General features: G+C 38.3%; 1 protein-coding gene across 5 annotated transcripts in view; it reads left to right on the forward strand.

Annotated features, from left to right (window-relative positions):
* Positions 1–22,426, forward strand: part of LOC101910375 (core histone macro-H2A.1) — a 47,217-nt gene that overhangs the window by 15,377 nt on the left and 9,414 nt on the right. Inside the window, exons 3-6 of one of the 5 annotated variants that reach the window (XM_055811772.1) lie at positions 6,972–7,078; positions 8,593–8,790; positions 11,335–11,445; positions 17,789–17,888. In XM_055811772.1, coding sequence (XP_055667747.1) covers positions 6,972–7,078; positions 8,593–8,790; positions 11,335–11,445; positions 17,789–17,888 — 516 coding nt within the window. Of the gene's footprint in view, positions 1–6,971; positions 7,079–8,592; positions 8,791–11,334; positions 11,446–17,788; positions 17,889–19,394; positions 19,486–22,426 lie in introns of all 5 variants that reach the window. The other 4 variants (XM_055811774.1, XM_055811773.1, XM_055811775.1 and 1 more) reach the window with 4 other exon arrangements.

A 22,426-nucleotide genomic window follows, 5' to 3' on the forward strand; every position in this document is an offset into this window, starting at 1 on the left:
AAATAACAATATTGTTAAAACAAACAGGAGGTACTTGTCCTCCAAACTGCAAAAATGTCTGTAATGTTGTGAGCCTTGTTATTGCAAGATGTTGTGGATACCAGAAAAGAATACCAAACCATCATGAATAGTTTCAGAAAACAATTAGACACATCCATAGAAATAAAATCCATCGGGAGACTTAAACACAAAGATGGCATTTCTAGGTTGGGAAACCGCTAGTTGTACATGGATGAAATCAGAGGGCATGTGCTGGGAACAGCATTTCAAGTTTGCCTGTTCCTTTAATCCTCCTGAGCACCTGCTCTTGGGCAGTGGCTGGGGACTGGGTGTCAGGCTAGAGGTATTTTTTACTCTGATGAAGTTATAACTTGTCCATACATCCACCTACCACAGAACATCCAAAGTAATGGATTTTATCTGCTTTGTTCTCAAGACATGGATTATAAAAAAAAAAAAAAAAAAAAAGGCATTGAACGTGCTGTATAGTCACTCCTATACTGCTTCTGTGAAGTAATGGGGAAAAATATTTATAAGTATTTTTCTTATAAATAATAACAGTTGTATTTGTCTACAGATACTTGTATTTATTATGGTTTCCATTGCTATCTTGATACAAAAAGACTTGATGTGGGGGGAAGACTGAGACAACAGCAATTTAATGAGTCGTAGTATTTTCAGTAATAAACATTGAATCCCACTTTCCTCACTGCAGAGGCAGTATCTAATAAAACCATTATCACCATCTGCCAGATCACGTTGAAATGAGTTACAGTATAAAAATGAGAGCACAGCATACATGGGTTGCATCAGCTTTGGCCATTGTTTAGTAAAGCCTTTGAGACTGACTTGTATGTCTTGCTTCTCTTTGTAGGGGTGTGGGTGTGCATGCCCTTGATACACATACCCATTTCCTCTTTCATGCCCAGGGTTTGGAGTCACTTCAGTAAAGTCCAAAATGACAATATTAAATCCTCTCCTCTTTTGCTTTTGTTAATCACGTTATTAATGTTCACTGAGTTTCAGCAGATGATTGGTATCTGCCACTTCTTTAATGTTTGGAAATGCAAGTTCCTAACATGTGCCTGCAATGGTTAAAGACTAAGCTAGGACCAAGTCTTAAGACATGAGTAGTCTCCTGTACTTTGTAACAGCCAGACCAAAGTGTAGATGCTGCACTTGATCAAGTAACGTCTGGCAGCAGTTATATTAACCATGTTTGAGTGCGTTTCTGAAACATATGTAAACTGTTAGGAGTAACAGCGAAGTGTAAACTGCTAGGTAGAGGAAGCTCCACTGAAAAAGAAAAAAAAGTTAATTTGAGTTATATCAGGATTCTTGAAGTCAGTGGAGAAGAAATAGGCTATCTCTTTTTAACTTAGTACTCAGGGTGTGACTGTCATAATAGATAACATTTGAGATGACATTCACTTTCTGGTTTCCCTGAAAAGTGGACATTCATACTTTTTATAGATCAATAGTAAACCAAGAAAATTTTCAAAAATAGGACATTAAATAACACTGGATCTCTTACAAAAACAATAATGGATGGTATTAAAGTGTAGAGAAGAGCTGAAAAGAAGTGTGAATCAGATCAGAAGGCTCTAAGTGGAAGTGGCTTTTGTGGCCTGAACTTGAGTTTTATGTAAACAGCAGTCTATCATCTGCCTCCCAGAAATGGAAAACTTACAATAACTTGGCAAAGTTAACAGTTTCTTCTTTAAGGGTCCTAGTTTTGATACAGCTCAGACACTAAGGACTGAAAGGTTTGGGGTTTTTTTATCACATCCTAAGAGAACGATTGCCCTGCTGAGAGTTGAGGTTTCATCAAGGCTTGTTCAAAGCAGTAAAATTTCTTGAATTGATTTTTACTGCATCAAATTTCCATGACTTTGAACCAGGGCTGAGAACTGTTTTATTGGAATGCATGAGAGGGAAAGTGTTGTTAAATGACTCTACCTTCGTTCTTGCAACTGCAGATTCCGGAGGGATTGGGTGGAATACACAGAGAAGAATGCAGGAAACTCTTAGCAGTCTTGGTTGATTTGGGCTGATTGAGTTAAAACCTTCTGGAATCATGTGAAATTATTCTGAAGTCAATAAAATGCCAATGGAAGGATGATTAATTTAAAGTACAATAAACAGACTCCTTGTCATGTAGTTGGCTTTGTAGCAAATACATGTTTTCTCGGTGGAATTGTATCAATATTCATTTTTTCTTTGATTTCTGGATATTGTTTTCAATTTTCTTCTGAGGAGAGGCTTCAAAATTTTTTAGAACCCCTGACTTGTTCCTGTTGAAACTTGTGTGTTCACAAATTGGCCTCGTGTCAATACATCACCTGTTAGTTGTTAAGAGTTTAATTTTCAAAGCTATGATTTCATCTCCCTGAAGAGAAGGTGGACAAAGGGATTCAATGCAACAGCAGTGTTTTAGCTTGAAATGTAAACCAAAAAAAGAAAAAAACATTTTGGGGATGAACTCAGACCAGATTGAATTGAGTATTTACATTTTGAAAGTATTATGGCCCGGAATGCACAATAAGCTAAAGGCCTTGTCATTTAGGCTTTAAAGGAGTTTTATTCAGTAATGACCAGTAATATTTTGTTTCAAAATTAGGACAAATGAACTAGAGCATTCTCCAGGAGTGGGAGAAGAATGCACTTGCTTTTGTTTCCATCCAGATCTGCAGTTGCTACCGTACCTGCTTTGTTTTGGTCTAGTAGTAACTTGTTTCTTTTAACCTTCTGTTGAGTTCTTGTTCCAAAATTTGCAAGTTGTCTGAAATAGCAGAGTAAGGGTATTCAAGGCAGAGCAGTACCACTGTGAAACCAGGAAAGGCAGATAATGAAATTGGGGACTTAGTAGGAGGACCAAGAGGTGCCCAGAGATCAGTTTCTGCAAGCAGAGGATGAGGAACTCGCCCTGAAAACTTGCTTCACGATGAGGTTTCTGCGGAGACTTGTAACACTTTTTGGTTGTTTTTGAGTAGGAAATGCCTTGAGAACAGCTTTTCCTGTGGTCTTATCTCAGGCTTAAGTACAAAGATATACAACCTGTTTTCTTTTCTCCTTTAAAAATATTTAACTGAACTTCTAAAAACCTCACCAGAAGGAAAGCGGTTTTGGTTCAAGTGCTGAGAACAGGCTTAGACCAGTTTTCATTACTCGTATCCATTTGCCTGGTTATAAATATTACAAAAGATTTTTTCAATCAATATAAATGAGAACTACCTTTCAGTTAAATTTTAAGAGAAGATTGCTTAACTTCTAGGACTTTCCCTTCCCACTTTAACCTCCTGCTTTTAATGATGACTGAAAAGAAGAATAACATTAATCAAAACTGTTTGTTGAATCAAATTGATGTGTTCATGTTATAGTCAGATTTCTAAGGCATCTGTCACTTTTCTTGCTACATAACAGCTGTCCAATCATGAATATATCACATGCTGACATGGCATTCCTACTTAATTTTTTTCTTTCTTAATTGTGTACTTCTCACAGCTTTTTCACTGGATTGTTTTGTATCTGCAGTTGAAGCAATATAGGTTGTTTTGCTTTTTTGGTTTGGAATTATTCAAAAGCACAGAAAAAGTAATTGTGTAAATATAAAGAGTATCTCTTCATATTAACCTAAGATTTCAACATGTAGTAGTTGAAGAATTATACCTTAAAATTCTTATAGTATTGCATAACTTGTGTATTTTCCTCATTTTTTTTAAAAAAACAGAGATTTTAGTGTTCAGTACTTCTGTAAAGTGTCTCAGCTGCCTGTTGCCTGAGTAGTGGTGGTGTAATTATTCTCTAGGGGGGAAATGCCTTGAGTAAATATATGAAAGGAATGGAATAGACATTATGCAACTTACATCCTTTCTGTGAGGCCTCATTTTTGTAAAATGTTCTCGTTTTGGTCTTCTGGCTGGATAAATACAAGCTGAGTGAATCCTGATGTCATGGAAGCTCTTAACACTTTCCTTTGCCTGAACACTAAGAAGCAAAGCTTTCTCTCTTGACCCTGTTCAGTTGCAGGAGTTGATTTTTTGAATGTCTGTTTTTTCCCCACTGTTGCATGACTACCTTTAATGAAACAGAACGTTTCAATGACTCAAACCTTTGAACCTGGTAGAATGGCACTTCCAAAGATGGGTCTGACCTAAGAATTCAGATCCAGTCTCAATTTTAAATACCTTTTTCCATCTACTGCTTTTCCTAGCTCCACACCTAAATCCAAAGCGATTATTCCAGAGATTTGAGTCAGCCCCCTTACAGAGCGTGCTAGATTTTCATCTAATTTGAAATTGGTTTAAAACATGGATGAAACACCATTCAAATCTTTAGAATTAAAGCAGCATAAAACAGATGTGAAAGTGAAGCTGCCTGCAAGCGAATTCCAGGCAGGTAGTTGGGATCCCATCCAGATCCAGAAAGTCTTCATTTCTAGCACTTGTAAGTGCTCTGATCTTTTGGGTTTGGATTAGGTTTGTTTCTGTCAGTGCTAAATCAAAAACTTGTTGCCTCTGTTGGCTTCAGCTTGAATACCTCCTAATCTTCTGTTTTCAAACAGGGGGGAATTCCTCCTCCGACCAGACGTGTGTGCAAGCTGAGTGTTGCTGTTCTCTGTGCTGCGGGTCCCTCTGCACGCACAAGCAATACTGGATAATTATTGGAGAACTGAGGAGAAGGCTAGAAGAAAAATTCCACCCTCCATGCCCTCCTCCTTTCTCCCTCTCCCCAAGCTCCTCTTTTGTGGTCCTCGAGGCCAGTGCAAAGCGTTCTGTTCCTGAAAAGGAAGTGGGGTACCTCAACTTCCCTAAAGGACCATTAGAAAACTGTAATTTCGAAATGAGTTTCCTGTCCAAGGAAGAGGGCTTAGCACTTACAAGAACAGTTCTCTACTGTACGAGGCAGACATTTTAGTTTTATGAGGAACAAATAAAACATTCCTCTGTGCTTTACAGGCATAACACTTTCTTAGACTCTTTAGTTACAAAATGACCTGTCTGCATAGTTATGCTGATCAGTTGCAGAGAGTAACACGGCCCAACTGTTTTGCGCTGCCTGATGCAGTAAAGAAGCAGAGGTGGGGGAAGCAGAGGCAAACCAAAAAGTAGTCTGCTGTTTGCTGCAAATCCTTCCCATGCTTATCAGCTGGTAATAAAGCCTGAGATACAAACAAAACAATTCCTGATCTAGAGAGGTAGAGATGCTGGCCTTATTACGGTGACACAGAATCTCTCTGAGGTTAGCGGGGATGCACAGGGTGTAACCAAGAGCACAGCTTGTCCGTTGGAAGGTGATACAGGTCTTCTGTCACAACAGGCGGCTGTATGCGGTACTGAATGCAAGCCAAACCTCACGTGTCTGAGCTGTGGCTTTTCAGAAGTATGTGAAAAGGATTATGCCAGCTTAATTCAGTTCTTTGGAGGTGTGGAAAGCATAGTCAAGTTGACCTTACCCTGCTAATCCTGCTTTAAAAATAAAGCAATTGTTGTCAGCATGAAATGTTGAGTTACTTTTGGGGGCTTAAACTTAATGTTCTATCTTGCCCTACAATAAAGTTAATTGTGTATTTTGAAGAACACAAAAATAGTGAAAACCTATCAAAATCCTCAATGAAGTTTAACTATAGAACATCCAGAAGCAGCTGTAAGTTTTCCAGTAGGTGTCATAACTAGCTTATTATGGGCCTTACGATGAAAAAATAATTGGAGAATCATGTTAAATTCAGTCTAATGAAAGGCCGTAGTCTGTGCTATATAGTATTACTTAAGATTTACTATGTGTTATGGTAAAGGTATGTGGTCATGTGGGCTTTGATTTTAGTCTTTTCCATTTCCAAATTAACATCTTAATTCAGTTCTATTTGCCTCTAAAGCAAACTTATGGGAGAGCTTTCGTGGTATAGTCTGTTATTAAATCTGAAATCAATCTCATACCCTATTCTAATGTTACATTTTAATATATTAACATAGAATAGATGTGAAAAAGACGTTTTAATGTTCTTTTTTCTCCAAACATTACCGGGTTTGTAGAAGCAAATCTACCAAAAGCAAAACACAGTCTATACAGAGGGAGGCAAAAGGTTATGTATAATAGAGACAGCAGTAGCACATAATTGCAAAGTCAAATAAATATGTTATGTTGTTTTTTTAATTGTTCCCCAGACTTTCTTGTAATTAATTGCATTCTTTGCCTAAGGCTTCTTGAGTTGAAGACAGGTAAGTTAGCAGGTAACGCTCTAGCCTTTTACTTTGTAGACCCTTGCAGGGGAGCAAGTTAATCTTTCCTTATTCCAACAAAAGCCATCAAATGCACAGCTGTTAAATGGATTTTGTCAGGACTGGAAATTTCTTCTAAGGAGATAATTTACTGGGAGCAAACAAACATGATTCATCAATTACTTTCTCTAGACAAAAACTTCTCAGAGGAAAAAAAAAATCATTAAGTAAGTGTAGCAGCAGAGTGTGTATTCTTAATGTTCTAGCTCAAATGTGTGCTTACATGCTTCCATAACATTAAAAATGAGAAACTGAGAATAGCATCTTTTCCAGTAATAAAAAAGTAGAAGCACTGCAAGCCAGAACTTACATTTATGACAGGTTTGAGGGGGAAAAAAAGAGCATTTGTACACCTAATACTCTGTCCCTGATAGGAGAGGGATCCTAGGAGGTGAAGTGACAGTAGCCTTGAGAAGAACACTGAAAAATCAAGAATCTAGGGGAACTTCTTTAAAAGGACAAAAAAGTAAATGAAGTTTAGACCACAGGACTTCAAGTATGCATTTGTCCTTCAATGAGCAGACATATCAAAAGAAAATTATAATTTTAGAGTTAGATGTCTGTTGAGGGTATTGAACAGCAGTTAGGAATAACACGATGTAATTCAGGTATCTTTTTGCATGGATGTTAAATAACACATTGGTTTTTCTTAATGATCACAATGTAATTAAAAGAGGCTTACTTTCTCCCCAGCGGAAATTCTTGAATTGGCTGGAAATGCAGCAAGGGACAACAAGAAGGGTCGAGTCACTCCTAGACACATCCTGTTGGCTGTAGCAAATGATGAAGAATTAAATCAGGTAAGACAGAACTCCGCCGTGTGAGGGCCAGGATTTCCTTTAGGGCTTTTTAAATTGTCTTTCCATATAGCTGAACTGTAACTCAAGACCTCTGCTTATTGAGTAGCCCACCAGGAAACTGCTCATTCACTCACTAACACGCTGCCTGTGTAACTAACTACAGCACTCAGCTTAATTATGTATTTCAGGACTCTTAAAACATGTGAAAATGCAATGGATATGTAATATGACATTTGCTTGTGCTATTACAACCACTTCTGTTAGAGTGGGATATTGTCATAAATTCTACAGAGACGTGGAGAAAATCTTGCAGATGCTTTTTTTTTTTTTGTTGGCTTTTGTTTTCCCCCTTTATGCAGCTTAAGACTCAGTGGGACCTATCCTGCTCCTGTCATTGTTACAAAGTCTGTCATTGTTACCACAGAATTAAGAGTTCTGGAACTCTTGAAAGTCTGTGTCCTTTGCAGATTTCAAGATACCTTTAACTTAGCCACAGAAAATTTGGGTGTTATTATTACAGTGTTGTGGTGTTAGCCAGAGGCAGTGGCCAGGATTAATGCACCTTTGTGTGAGGTGCTGGACAAACACACCTTTTTCTGAACCTATGTGTCATGATGGGGCAGGGAAAAAAGTATCCCCAAATCAACTTACTTCTGACTTTGTCTGAAATTTGATAATAGTTTCCATTCATCATCCTTTTGTAAGCTTGGAGCATCACTGAACTGTGGTTGGGGAGCAGTAAACATGAATCAGAAGGTGGGAGTACGTGAGGGACTTTGATACTCACCTTTTGTATCCTCCCAAATAGGGAATTAGTCCCAGTTAGATGTATAAAAAAATGGGTTAAAGTGGTTTTAAATACAGAACATGATATATTTCACCTCTGCTTTTAAAGGCTTGAATGATCTGCACACTTTTGAATATTGATCTGCTTTTCTTCAACTACATAAAGATTTTTTTGAAGAAAGACTTCCAGGTATAGAGATTTGTATAAATGTTACCCTCCATTTAAAGTTTCTTTTTCTAAGGAAAAAAAAAAACTGTTTTAAAAACATACTTTCAAGAAAATTCCGCAGTTGGGACATATATTGGGTTCACCACAGCGTGGTACCCACTGCAGTCCCATGCCATGGACTTGGGGTCCCATCTCTCTCACACAGGCTGCCCTGCAAAGCCCTCACGTCTGGGGCTGGGGCTGTCCTGTTTTCAGGCAGCTGGGTAACAGTCCTCATTGCATGGCTTCACAGAAAGAGATCTGGTGCGAGCCCAAGAGATACTGACAGTAACAAGCATATGTGCAAGAAGAATACATATTCCCTTTATAGTTAAAATCTAATACGTGAGCATTTCATACGTTTCATGTCTCTCTTCTTCAAAGATAATGTGTTAAGAAACATACAAGAACCCATTAAAACTCAAGGCAATGTACAAAATTTGCATTAAACGCCACTTTCTATTTATTGATGAGTAAATGCTGGGATTTGGCATCTACAACTTTTTTTTTTTTTTACTAGCTATTGAAAGGGGTCACCATAGCCAGTGGTGGAGTGTTACCCAATATTCACCCAGAGCTGTTGGCAAAGAAGCGGGGATCAAAAGGAAAACTGGAAGCCATCATCACTCCACCTCCAGCAAAGAAGGCAAAGTCTCCGTCACAGAAAAAAACTGTATCAAAGAAAACTGGCAGCAAGAAAGGGGCAAGGAAATCCAAGGTAGAGTAATCTGTTTAAAAATTTAAACCCAGACAAGCTTGCTAGTAGTAGCTGCAGGGAGCATCGCTCAGTAGGATAGGCTTGTTATTATAATCTGTGTGGTAGTAACAACAGTGATTTCGGTAGCAGTGTAAGCAGGTGCTGAAGGGGGAGTACTGCCCCCTCCCTAGTGCTGCTGGAAGGGTGAGAACCCTTGGAAGTAGCACAGGTTTGCTGGACAGGCAGGCAAGCTGTAAACGCTGCTCTGTATGAAACCGTCGTTAGGTGGGCACAGGCTGGAGACACCAAGAGACAGAAGAGAGTGTATGGGGCTACACTAGCCATGCCCTGCTGGCGGGCAAAGGAGATCTTATGTAGCAGCTATAGGTGTAGCTCTGCTGTGACTGTGCACACAGGTGCCTGCATTGGGCTAGGCAGAGTAAACTTGCTTGGACTTTGTTCGAGTATTGATATGTGTCTGCAAAAAACAGGGAATCTGGGTATTTTTTTCAAAAGTCAAGTCACGCTAAAGCAACATTTGCAATTTTAGATATTGAAGAAAACCAGCCTAAGTCACTTGCGCTGTAAGTGTCCTCAGCATCAGCATGTCAGAGTCCTCTTTTCAGGTGTTGTGTTTTTCTGCTGTTTGTTGGGTTTTTAATGGGCTTCGTTGATCTGATGAAATCCAAGAAGTGTGAAATACTCCTTCTGAAGTAGGATGCAATTCTGCTAGATCAGGTAGCTGAGTATCTTGCAGCATCAGAGAAACCATATTGTGGGTACACAGTTTCTTTGGCTGAGCTAAAGACCCACAAATGTCCTCTCTGTTGTTAGTATGCTATAAATGAGACTCTTCCGTGTTTAGACTTGATTTTTTTTAATTCCTCATGATTAAAATTCATTCAAAAAACTGTGGAGGTGAGGAGAAGAATAAGAGGACCAAAATGAGCTTTTTCTTATGCTAGGAAACCAAGAGTAACATCTTTTTTTAAGCTAAGGAGATCATTCCTATATTCCTTTTTTTCATTTCAGTTTGTAGGAGTAGGGAAGCTTTCTTGTGTGTGCCTGTGTAACCAAGGATCTTTTTTTTTCCCTTCAAAAAAAACTGCTGTCAAGCAATGGGTTATGAAAGTAGGAAGAAAAGTACATGAATTTTACATGAAATTGACAATGCATGTGAAAAGTCGCCTTCCGGGCCAAACAAAGCTTCTGTATCACCCTGTGTGTCTTTGTTATTGTCTACTTGTTCACTTTTCTGATTGTTTCCCTTTTTTGGTTTTTGAACTGAGTTTGAGTTTAGCTTGCTTTCTTAGAACACCTAGTAGCTGGCATTTCGAGTGCAGTGCTTCTAATAACCATGCACTAATAATTTCTCTAAATCTGGAATTTTTTTCCCCTACTTGATTACAAAAGCAGGAAGTCTGTTGTGGGGTTCTGTTTTTCTTCCACACAATAAACTGTATTGTCTGCTTACTATATTGGTATTTGGCTAACAGTAAACTCCTGGGGAATTGAAATAGGACCCATGAAAATCTAATTTTCAAAACATTTGTGTAAAGTAAAGCATGGTTACAGCTTCTAGGAGCACCAATATACCTTTGCATCAGAGTCATTTTAGTTCCTCGGCCACAGATTTAGTTTATATACTTTGGAAAAGGAAAATAGGAGAACAGTGTCTTGTTTAATATTCCAGGTGTGCTTTTAAGCTTCAGCATAGATATTGCTGAGGCACCAAGTATTTGTATAAAATCACTAGTTGTAATTTTATCGAAAATACCACACTATTTTTGGCACCAATTGAGTTTATAACCACAGCAGTCAATTCACTGTCTTCATGAAACATCCTTTTCAAAATGTTCCTAATTCTCATTTTTATTCAGTAAATCAATTAATTCCTGAAACCTATTATTTTACTTCAGTAATACAGTTGAAAAAAGGAATGGTGGTTAGGGGGAACTCCTCTACCCCTGCAGTTTTACTGGAGATAAAGGAAGGTGATGATTTAACAAGACAGAGAAAATTGTTCAGCCCATTTCCTAGTACTAGGTAGGTAGAAGGTAGATGTATTCTGACACTGGCTCTAAGGACCGCCACGTTTCAAAGCAGTATTTCTAAAAATAAGTTTGTGAAATCTGGGAGCACCTCCCTTCACAAAGAGATAAAATTTTCACTGTGACAAGTAGGTTTTTACTTTAGAATGAGTCTGCCCACACATATAAATAGATACATTAACTTTTTCCACACAAGCCGTTAGAAAGCTGTAAAAAGTTTGGAGCTGTTTATATGTCTTCCTGCAACATTTAAGACAACTGCCATCTGAACTGTGCACTGTCGTAGTCAAGAAAAGGCTTATGTAGATACGCAGACGTTGAGGTAATTTTTCCTATTGATTCCTTCAGCTGTAATCAGTCACTTTAGTTAGACTAAAGGATAAAATCCAAACACCAGTGTTTGTACTGGCATTTTATTGCCTGGTAAGCATTTATGGCATGTCATATATCTGAAGTGTTATTAAACTGTTTTTCTCTCAGTCTTGAGTTAACTAATTAACTATATTTTTGGAAGAAGAAGCAGGGAGAAGTGAGCAAATCAGCCAGTGCTGACAGTACAACAGAGGGAACTCCTGCAGATGGTTTCACAGTCCTGTCCACCAAAAGTCTGTTTCTTGGGCAGAAGGTATGCTCCTGCATTTTTATAAATTTATACCTGTTTTTCAGTGCTGTTTAGGGAATACCCCCTCCCACCACCACCCTTTCCCTAAAACGTCTGGGTACAATGGACGTTTCCCCACTGAGCTCTTGAGGAGGTGTGTGATGCTAGTTTTTGAACAAAGAAATTCTCTCAAACAGCTTTTAGAACATTTTTAAAAATACATTAATGAGTCTTTATATGGAAAGCCTGTGTGCTTGTAATCCATCTTGCCTTATTCATAAACAGTATAATTGTTACAGCTAAGCTTCTGCCAAGGATAAGATTATTCTAAGAATAAAACATCTTTTTTCCAATGGGCAGCCCACTTCGTTGCTGATGTAAATGATTTACAGGTTTTTATCAAAACCTATTTCAGACATTTGTTCATAATAGTGGTTTTATGTTTTGTTCTGCTTTGTTATTTACAAAAGTTAATGCTGTGTAATAATGAATGATGCTTTTATGAAAAGCTAGAAGTCAACAATCCTTTTTTTCCCTGCGAATGTGCTTTGGGACATGGGGTGGTTTAATACAAATACATGTCTGCTTAAAGAGAGGATCCATTTAAAGAAACAATTCATTGAATTAATTTGGTCTTTAATCTTGAAACCTGCCTTTAGTTCATGATACAAAATTTTGTTAAGTAAAACTGCATCTTTCTTCTATCATTCGGTAATCAGATCATTGTGTTGTAAGTCATAAAAGATGAGCCATTGTCCATGGTGGGATATATCTCCTCTGACTCATTTTTATTTCATACTGAGGTTGTTCTCCATTTATCCTGCCACAGTTTGTTTGCTAAGTTTAACATGCATGACAGTAACGTTATTTCTTGCAAGTGTTCTGATTTTCCACGTTTAATTTTACAGCTAGTTAGATTGCTGGTTTGATAGGTTTTGTTATTTGACTAGTACTAGGGGGTAGTGGTTTTGAACATATTTTTAAAAACATTTTGGTGAGTAAATCAGAACCCAAAATTTGTAAACTACATTACTTTTTCAAGAAAGCAAGTAACGTCAGGCTTTTGGTCCTGATTTTGAACTCCTTTTAGCTACCATAGGAAAGCCATAATAAGACCTAGCATTGTGTTCCAGCAAGATTGACCCAGCAAATCAATGGAGCTTTGCTGTTGGGCTCAGTGGAAAAGAATTGTGAATTCCAGGACTGCTTTAAGCTGTGGTGAGCAAAGCCAGTGTCTCTTGTAGAGCTTTTCAGTGAGTACCTTGTACTGGGAAAGGGACTTGCTGGCTTTCTCATTCATGTAGAGCGTAGCCCCCTGAAAAAGTTACTTTCTACACAAAATGCCACTTGTCCATCCTCCTACTTGTTCATTGTCAGTTAGCCCTGCATGAGGGGGGGCAGGTGTTAGCCTGTATTTGTAACACAGTATGCATATCAATTAAAAGAAAAATGAAACCCCATTTGTCGCCTGTGAGGGAACGCTCCAAATAGATTATCTTCTGAGAGGCAGAGAATGCATAGGTGCTGTTGAGATGTATCTACCACAGATTATATTTTTCTTTTGTTTCCCTGTGAGAACTGTCTTCAGAGGCAGTAAATGGTTAGTGTAAAAAATCTTGAGAAAAGTAGGCTATGTCTAGAAGATACAAGGATTTCCTGTATCCTATTATGTGTGAGTTAAAAATGAAATTCTTACCTTGTTTGAGCTGATAAATAATGTATTTGTTCTGATTTTACCCCCAAAATAGCACATTTGCACCAACCTAAATTCTTTTAAGACTGAAAATGTGGAAAGCTTAAAATGCAAAAAACCTTTGCACTGTAGTGATAAAAGAGATGTTATTTAGCATTAAAAAATAAAACCAAAAAATTATGCTGGTTTACTCCTAGAAATATTTTCAGACCATTTCCCCAAAATTATTTTCAAAACATGGATTTTCAAAATTATCTAAATAACTTCCTTGTGATAAAAAAAGGCAAAGATAAAACTTTCAGTCAGGGAATCGGTGGGAGTTGAATGCTTTCTCTCTCCTAAACTTGAGGTGTGTTTTGCATGGGCCAGGAGGCCCCTGGGTGTGACAGGATGTCTGCTGCTACACGCAGGTTTAGCAGACTGCGATCTCATTGATGGTGGTGGTTGTTAATCATCAAAGTGACACATGGAAGTCTCAAACAATTACCTATAAAAACTCTAGTGACTTTGAATTAGTTAAATGCTTCTGCTTAGCCATTTCTACATGCAATTGCTGTTTAAAAAGATAATACTGATCCAAGTTTAAGTCTGATACTTAACAGAAAAAAAAAAATTGGTTTTGTTACAGTTGTCTTAAATTAGTCCCACATGGTATTTATAAACGTAATGAACTAAGAATTTTCTTCAATGGCAGTTCTGCACAGTAGTGTTGTAGTTTGATTCCTTAGACTTGTGCATGTTGCTTTTTTTCAAAGTGTGTGAGGGCAGAAGGTGTTGGCCTCTTTGGAGGAGGACTTGCTTCTATTCAGCATAGCCTCACTCTCCTTAAACAGCATTTTGAGGGAAGGAGAAATCTGCTGGTCTCCTGTGGAGGGAGGACATGGTGTTTAGGTGGTTCAGCTGGAGGCCTGGAAGCCATGGCTCCTGGCTTCTGGTTTTGGCTGATCCAGAGATGTAAATCTCCTTTCTCTGTTGCCTTCCACATTTGTGAAATGGAGATACAGTTATCCTCTTTACCCGGATGGTAGGAAAGCTCAATATGTTAAAACATTTTGAGCCTTTCCATTTGAAAAGCAAAAATACTTGTATTGATCACAGTTATTTGATTTTTTCTTGAATTTGCACATACAGAGTTTCAGTGTACTTTCATGTTCTGTGTGTCCTTAATAAACTACAGTGCAAACACAGAAACCCGAAACTGAAAAACCCAGACAATCAGTATCTTTTGAACCTCCTGTGACATCCTTGAACACCTTTACAGCACGCCTCTTTGGTCTGCAAAACCACTATCTGCTAGACTGGGAAATAATTTGCGAGATGCAGAGAGGGAAGAAAATAATGCAGTTCTTAGTATCACATCATTCCTAAGTGTTTAATGGGAAAAATCTTTTTCTTGTCTCCATGTTTGCGGAAGGGAAAGGGAAGGCTTTTATTTGCAAGGGCACTCTTCATCCTTTTAAAATCCCCAGCTTTAATTGCTGGAAAGACAAATGAGAATGTTGCAAACCTGGGTATCGTTCAGTTTTTAAAAAGTACTATTACTGCATTAAATCTTTAGATAACTGCTGACATTCAGCTAGAAATTCTTAGAGGTCAGGAAATGGCAAAGAACCCTTCAATTATTCCTGTAGAAGTGTATTAGTGCTGCACTAATTAAGTATTAAAATCTAGTTAATATGTAAATGATTTCACATCCTACAAGTGACATCCCAATGGAAACGTGGTATTTTGCACATTAACTAGTTTGTTTTTCCTGAGACAATTATGGAGTAGAGGCAGAGCTGTAAGACCTCAAGCCTAAGCATTAGGGTTTGGACGTTCAGAGAGACCTCAGCTTGTTGTCTGCAACAGGCGTCTTCAGTTTTCTGTACCAAACTCATACCAGAAAAAGTTCCAAGACTTTAAAGGTAATTTTTTCTGAAATAAGAAATGCAAAGCTTGGCTCAGACAATACTCATGGATGTACTAAGTGCCATCTGCATTTTATCTAGACTAACATTTAATTTAAATGTTACCTAAAGTACGTCCACTCTTTGTTGCACATGTATATGCAAGTTGTGCCTATTTTTTTTTTTTTTAAGTGGCCCTTTAGGGGATCACTTCTTCTAATACATGCTTCATACTATTGGCTAGTAAAGTTGAGCAAATACTCATTGGAGAATTTAATTCTACAGGGAAACTTCTGATTTTTTTAAAGTTGTTTTTGGCAATCAGATAGCTAACAGTGCATTGAACAGTAAACACAAAATTTAGCAAAATAATACTTAGCTGCCAATACATGCTATCAGTGATGGGCAGCTTTTTAAGAATTTTGTTGTTGCTTTTAAATTGAAACTGTAATTACAAGCTGGTTGCTATGTAAATCCCATATATGAGTAGGCGCAGAGATAGATTAAAGGTCTGATCCCAAAATGGTCTGCAGCCAATAGATCTGGGCAGAAACTTGTAGAACACAGAATCAAGGATCGAAGAGAGTCATCTGTAAAATGAACAAAATATGCTTAGGAACATACTAAAATCTCCACAGAACAGTCTTTTGGTGTGTGCATGTTTTGTTGTTGTTTTTTATTTCAAAATTCATAAAGTTTCTTTAATGTTTTCGTTTGATTTGATTTGATTTTTTTTTTTTAAACAGCAGTTGCTTGTAGTCAAACTCAAGACTCAAACTCAAGTATGAATAACTTGCCACATGTGACGTATTAAAGGATTCTAAGCTATTTGGAAAGCAAGCTTTCTTAGATTTTATTACAAATTCCCGAACAGACCCGTACTTAAAACAGGGCTGAATTACACTCATTTTTAGCCAAAATCACCCTATTTTGAGGGAACATAGTTTACTCAAGCAACATATGCAAATTACATTAAATTGCAGTCTTTTAAAAAGAGAAAGAAGGTCAATTCATATAATGACACGAATGAAGTGGAAATTTTTTTTTTATAAAACTTAAATATATGGATGTTGGCCTCCTTAAATGACCCATTCACTTGTATTGGTTTCATGAATTGGCTCCATATTCCCATATTACTGAACTGCCACACACAAGGAGAAAATTTGAAGTGTTAAGTTTACAGAATGTGGATTACAAACCAAGAGACAAAATTCAGTTATTGATGAGATAAATTGCCATGCCTAATATATATGTTATGCCTCAGAGGTCGAGCCCAGTGGGCTTTGGATTAGAAGGAAAGCCTGGTTTAACTGCACCTGGCTTGAGGACTTGCATAAATGGAGAACTTTCTTTATTATAGTTGCTTTCCATATTGCCTAATCAGCTACTGAAATGATCTTTTTAAATGCATGTTGCAGATAGAAGCATAATTTATGATGTTGATAATGTATATTCCCATATGAAAGAGTCTGGAAGATTTTTTGCACTTCAAAGTATTTTAAGTTTTTGCAGTAGTAAACTTGGTGCATGTGAAATCAGACTTCCCGACACTGGCTGTGAAGCAGTGCCACAACCCCTGGTTATCAGCTTCCTCACATGCTGTCAGCGTGCTGCAGTTTTGACATTTGCCAGCTCTGGCGTTCCCATCAGATTGCCTCAAATCACAGAGCTGCTCCGTGGCGTGGGTCACGTGCTGTGACGAGGCACCCGAACTGTCAGTAGTAAGCAAACTGTGCTATCACTTTACAACTCTAAGCACTTCCAACAAAACGCCCTTACTAGTATGATGGACAGGGTCAGTTCGTTACCATTGCTGGTCTGATTATTTCGTTGACTTCTTATTTTATATAACAGTTTGTAAGTCTTACCCAAGTGCGTTGCTAGAAGTTGAAATCTGCACTTCCTCATATTTCACTAATTCTTTTTATTTTTCCAAGAACAAGTAGTGCAGATGTGAGGTTAATCTCTAGATATCTGTGCTAACTTCCTGAGTTTACTGAGTGCCCATGAGAAATCCTTCTGATTTTGCAAGGACTAAGACAGAAATCGAGAGGCATGCTTGAAATACGTGGGTGTTAATGAGAGGACCTAATGGGCATTAATGGGTGGGGTTAAAATCTCCATTTTCATAAATTACAAAAGGAAGTAAAGCAAATAAAATAAAAACTAGAAGTTATGAGCACGTAATAGTGCCTGTTTACAGTACGTCACCAGCCATTCACAAAGGCTGCGGAACTGTGCAAATGAAAACCGAAGTGCCTGCAATGCAGAATATGGTGGCCACTAATAAGGAAGGAAAAAGAGCCGTGTCCCCTTGTTAGGATGGAGGAATCGCTGGAGGCAAGCGTGTGCTTTCTCAAAGATGTGCTTGTGTTTGCTGCCTTAAAGAAGGAGAAGCAGCATCTTTTATCCAGTTTGTGCTGAATGGTAAAGGCACATTCCTGTAATTGATGCTTAAGAAATGGTTAGGGTGTCCTTCATCTGTACTTTGAGGAGAAACAAATACCCTCTTATAATGCCAAAATAAGAGTCCCAAATAGTGGTCAGCGTAAAGCCAAAATAGAGCTTGTTAGTAGGTACAGTCACTTCCTCCCAGTATGAACAATGTTTGAGTCTTGTGTTTGAATTTTTTGGATAATAACCCTCCTTTATGACCTGCCTTTTATTTTGCATATTTGTTTGCAGTGATGCTATCTCCATCTGTGTTGCAAAGCTCACTTTTCTGCAGCTTCTCTGTGATTTCCCAGCTGTCCTGTTATTTCCCACCTCATGCTTTTCTTTTCAGCTGAACCTTATTCACAGTGAAATCAGTAATTTAGCCGGCTTCGAGGTGGAGGCCATTATCAATCCTACCAATGCTGACATTGACCTTAAAGATGACCTAGGTAAATGGGGCATGGGTTGACACAACTAACGGTCACATGGAAATTATGGAACCCAGAATTTACTCTCTAGAGCTTCTTACATTTAATAAGAGCAGAAATTCAAATCTTGCAGGTTCTGTTTTGTTGAAGAACTACATTGAAAACACTTTCTCACCAAATCTGAATACTTGCAGCTATTGCCGGTCTTCAAGCTGATTTCAGTTAAAACAAGAATCTTAAATTCTTTTCCATAATGATCATATGTGACTGTTAGCTATTTTGGGGGGGTTCTTATTTGGATACTTTGAGGACTAAAATACGTCTTTGTCAGGTTGTTTTCAAAATAAGCAGTTTCTCCATTCTAACTGCAACCTTGAGACTTTTTTCTGATACTCAGAGTAGGCATAAAATTTTTAAAGAGGAATGATTAAATGATTAACTGTCCCCAAATCTTGCCTACCTTGATTTCATGTGTAATTCAGTCAAATAATTTGTTTCCATTATGCTTCAATTGCTCCCTGTCACTTTCACATTCAGCTGAAAACGAATATTATACCAACAGTGTACTTGTAGATGTTATCATAGATGGTGTATTGCTTTTACGAGCTTCTGTCTTGTCCAGATTGAAGAAAAATTTAAAAAATACTTCTTCAACAGAAATCTGTTCTTCAGCAAAAGAAAAAGTGAACGTTCATGCATTATGGACAGCATTCCCTTCTTATTTGATTACACCTGCTGCTGTCTTTTTTTTTTTTTTTTTTTTTTTTTTTTAACTTCCTTAATGGAATGTAACCCATAATTCTTCTAGTACTGCATTTCCTATGGGAATCTACACAAGTAATCTAACAAGAAAAAGATTTAAGGCAGCTAATTTTTAAATCGGCCTTTCTCAGAAATATGTATGTTTTTACAAGTGTCTCAGCCATTCCAACACATAAGTAGAAAATGTATCTTACCTTTAAAATGTAAGAACAACCATTTATATTTTTTAGAGCAAATTCAGTACAACCCTGTCTGCACATACATGGTTTCCTCCACATGAAGGAGACTGTCATTTTTAGAAACCAAATGAATAGCTATGTATTTGAAGATTAGTGCCTGTCAGCTTATAGATGCTGACAAAATGGAGAAACTAGTTATTTTGTTTGGCTTGATGATCCTGAATTCTTTTTTTTTAAACAGATTCCATATTTTAGTGTCATGCTCTGTGGGGAACTGGTTGTTCTAGGTTTCTGCAAAGTGAAATGGGGTAATAGCTGATTTTAAAACATTGGAAATGATCTCATGTGATTGCTCTGACTTGTCATTTTAACATTTATTTGATCATGTCATACTCAATATTCCTCCTCCTGTTCCCTACACCCCTTTCTCTACACACACCTGCACACACAACTCAGCATACTCCTTTGGCGCAAGGTTTGGAGATGTAAAGGTAGGAAAATATGGACGTTGGTACATGTGTAAATGTAGAGCCTGTGCTGGGTCTCTGTCCAACGTGGTTGATATACATCTGTTTACCTGTTGTAGTTGCAAGTTGTACAGGCTGACATTGCCACGATCGACAGTGATGCTGTCGTTCACCCGACAAACTCTGACATCTACACCGGTGGTGAAGTAGGTAATGGAAAGTTCAGTGCTGCGGAGTTTGTATGTGTGTGCATGGTCAATCAGCAGCCACAAGCTTGTTGTAGCTATGCAGATTTGCATTCATTTCTCACTTCCAGCAGTCCTGCCTGATAATAAAAAGAAAGGAATAATTGCAAACTCAGTAGGCGCTTTTGATTTTTATCACCAAATCAGACTTTCAGAAGTAACAGTAGAACACACCGCCAAAATTTGAAGTGCAGGAACAGTACGTTCAATGCAGGCACGTGACCAAGGAAAATAAATTCCAGCATTATTTGCCTGACACGTTAAATGCCTGTTTTGAATACGGCTTGAGACTTGATCTTTAGATTTCTAACCAGTTCCCAGTACACCCTCTCCATGCTGAGTTTCAGATGTTCACATCTGACGTGCTGGATCTAGCCCATCTGTATATTCTGAACACTTAAGATTGGTTAGTTTTTTCATGTTTTACATTACGGGCTGATTACCTTCACAGCCCTGCTCAACAGTCCTCACACCCACAAGCGCACAGCTAGTGACACCACATACATTTTCCAGGCGGTCAGTCATCTAAGCTACAGCGATGAGAGAAGGCATGATATAAAACATGACAGACATCTTAATTCAGTATCTTAGGCGTCCCCAGAGTAACTCTTATCTCAGTAATACCCCCCACCCCACCCTGTGTACAGTATTTGGAAGGATTTTGTAAAAAATAAAAGGACTGAACAGCCTTTGTAATTTGAGAAGGCAAATGAGAATTTGGGCTGAATCCAGAAGCTGCTGGTAAGGGTGGTGACCCACCACGCTTTAAAAAAAAGTCGCCTGCTCCCAGCCTCTGTTCTGCATCTCTTAACCTCACCATCGCTATGCGAGTGGTCTCCTTCCGCGCCTGAGGCCCCGTTTCACTACTGGCCTGGAGGGACACGGTCCTGCTGCAGAGCTGGCGTGTCCTAAGCCACCTGCTTTTACGGAAGGGGCCACTTTCTGAGTAACATGCAGACAGACGTAGCTCTGTGTAGCCTGTTTGGGCAGCAACAGCTGTGACTTGGCTGGCTAAATATTATGCAGAGACATTAAAATAAGAGCGTCATAAATACCCTTGTATCTAAAGAACATGCTTCTAAAGTCTGTCAGACCGATTTAGCTAATGTGCTTGTCTCCCACCCTTTGACAAAGAAAAGCTTTGCTACCCTACAAAGAAAATTCTCTCTCGAAGCTGTACTGCTTGATCCTTAGTGTAGGTTCCTGTTGCCTCTGACTGCTGTAAGAAAGAATAGAAGTGCACAAATGCTTAGCTTCCAATGATTAACTTTTACCCATCTAAATTTTTTTTTTTAATTTTTGTTGGTTTTTTCCCTAACAATTTAAATGTATTGGGGGCTTATCCTGAGAATTTTAGAGCCTAAATTTCTGCTAACGCTGTTTTCAACACTGATACCAATGCCTGCTTGGAAAGCATGAGATAATGATCTTATTCTCATGGGAGTGACACATATTTATGCCTGTGAGCAAATAAGCTACTAACCTTGAAGCTGTGAAGCAGGACTTCCATCAAGAAACTTGCTAATGTAGTAGAAAATGGTTAAATACGGTATGTCCTTTCCCAGATGAAGCTAATTTACAACATAGTTCTGAAATATAGTTTCAGTATGAACCCTCTCTATTAATCAGAAGAAGAACATAATTGAGGAGTAAATGGAGAAAACCTCACTGATTCACAGCAAATGCTACGTTTCTCTTCTTTGTACCAGGTCTGCAAGAAGAGAGCTCAGTGAAACAAACTGACAGGGTTGTTCATTGCTTTTAATTATAAATTAATTCCCAGTAGAAGGGGAAAAAGCTGATCCTTCTGGACTGAATTAAACCAAACTAGGCTAAATTCCATTAAATGTACCACAGCTTTGCAATGGCAAAGAAATGACCTACTTAATAGATCTTTTCTGTTCCTAGGTTCTGCACAGGCTTAATTATGTTTCCCCTTGAAACAAGACAAATTAAGGGTTATGAATATCATGGCGTTTAGGACTGTTCCGAGTTCATGGACTCAAAGGGAGTATAACTGGAATATATACAAATATAAACAGGAATGATATGGAAATACAGGCAAGAATAGAAATAGGATGGAAGACTGTTTGTTTCCCTCCCCATCCCTTCTCTGTCAGAGGGTTTTGTTAAGACCCTGGTGTCAGCCACGTCTACTCGGCTGGTTTAGCAAAGGGCGCTGTGTCTCGTGCCCTCTGGCGTGCGGCTGCCTTTGAAGGGCAGCGTTTCCAAGCGCCTCCGCTCTGGCGTGCATCTCCTTTCCTAGCACGCTCCTAAGACACCTCGCTGCTGCCAATAAAGCCGTTACTGTCTTTTCTGTAAGATGGTGCCTTCCGCTCAGTTGCGCAGCGGTAGGTAACTGAGTTTCAGAAAATTCTTAGTGAGGGGTTTGTCTGAATGAACTTACACCGAAGTATTTATATAAAAAAGCTTAAATGAGCACAAAGAGCAAATTACGCTCTGACCTGTCTGACCTTGTGATCCAGCTTTTGGCAAACACCCATTGTGAGTTGGTTATGAAAAAAGCAAAAGAAAAGGCATACGTTTTTTAATTGTCCTCAGCTTTTGTACCCCAAAAGCAATAAACTCCCAATAGCAAAATAGAGGCAGGGTCACCGAGTCAGTTTTGGAATGAGCAAACAAAGGCATTGTTTTCAACTTTCAATCTTCATTTTGAAAGAAATTTAGCAACGGTCTCAAAAGGAAAGTATCTTGCAGTCCTCATACAGCTATAACCCTATTCAGTAAACTGAATCTTGGAGGAGGGGCTCTGCTTCCTTGAGCATACAGTATGTGCACTTCCATCAGAAAATGCATTTTTTTCTTTCTTCATCAGTGAAAGTAAGGGGTTTCACCAAATAACTGTCTAGATCTTTAGAAATCCTAGTTCTGAATTTTTGAAAATC

This window comes from Falco peregrinus, chromosome 8 (genome assembly GCF_023634155.1).
Source record: "Falco peregrinus isolate bFalPer1 chromosome 8, bFalPer1.pri, whole genome shotgun sequence".
Taxonomy (NCBI): Eukaryota; Metazoa; Chordata; class Aves; order Falconiformes; family Falconidae; genus Falco; species Falco peregrinus.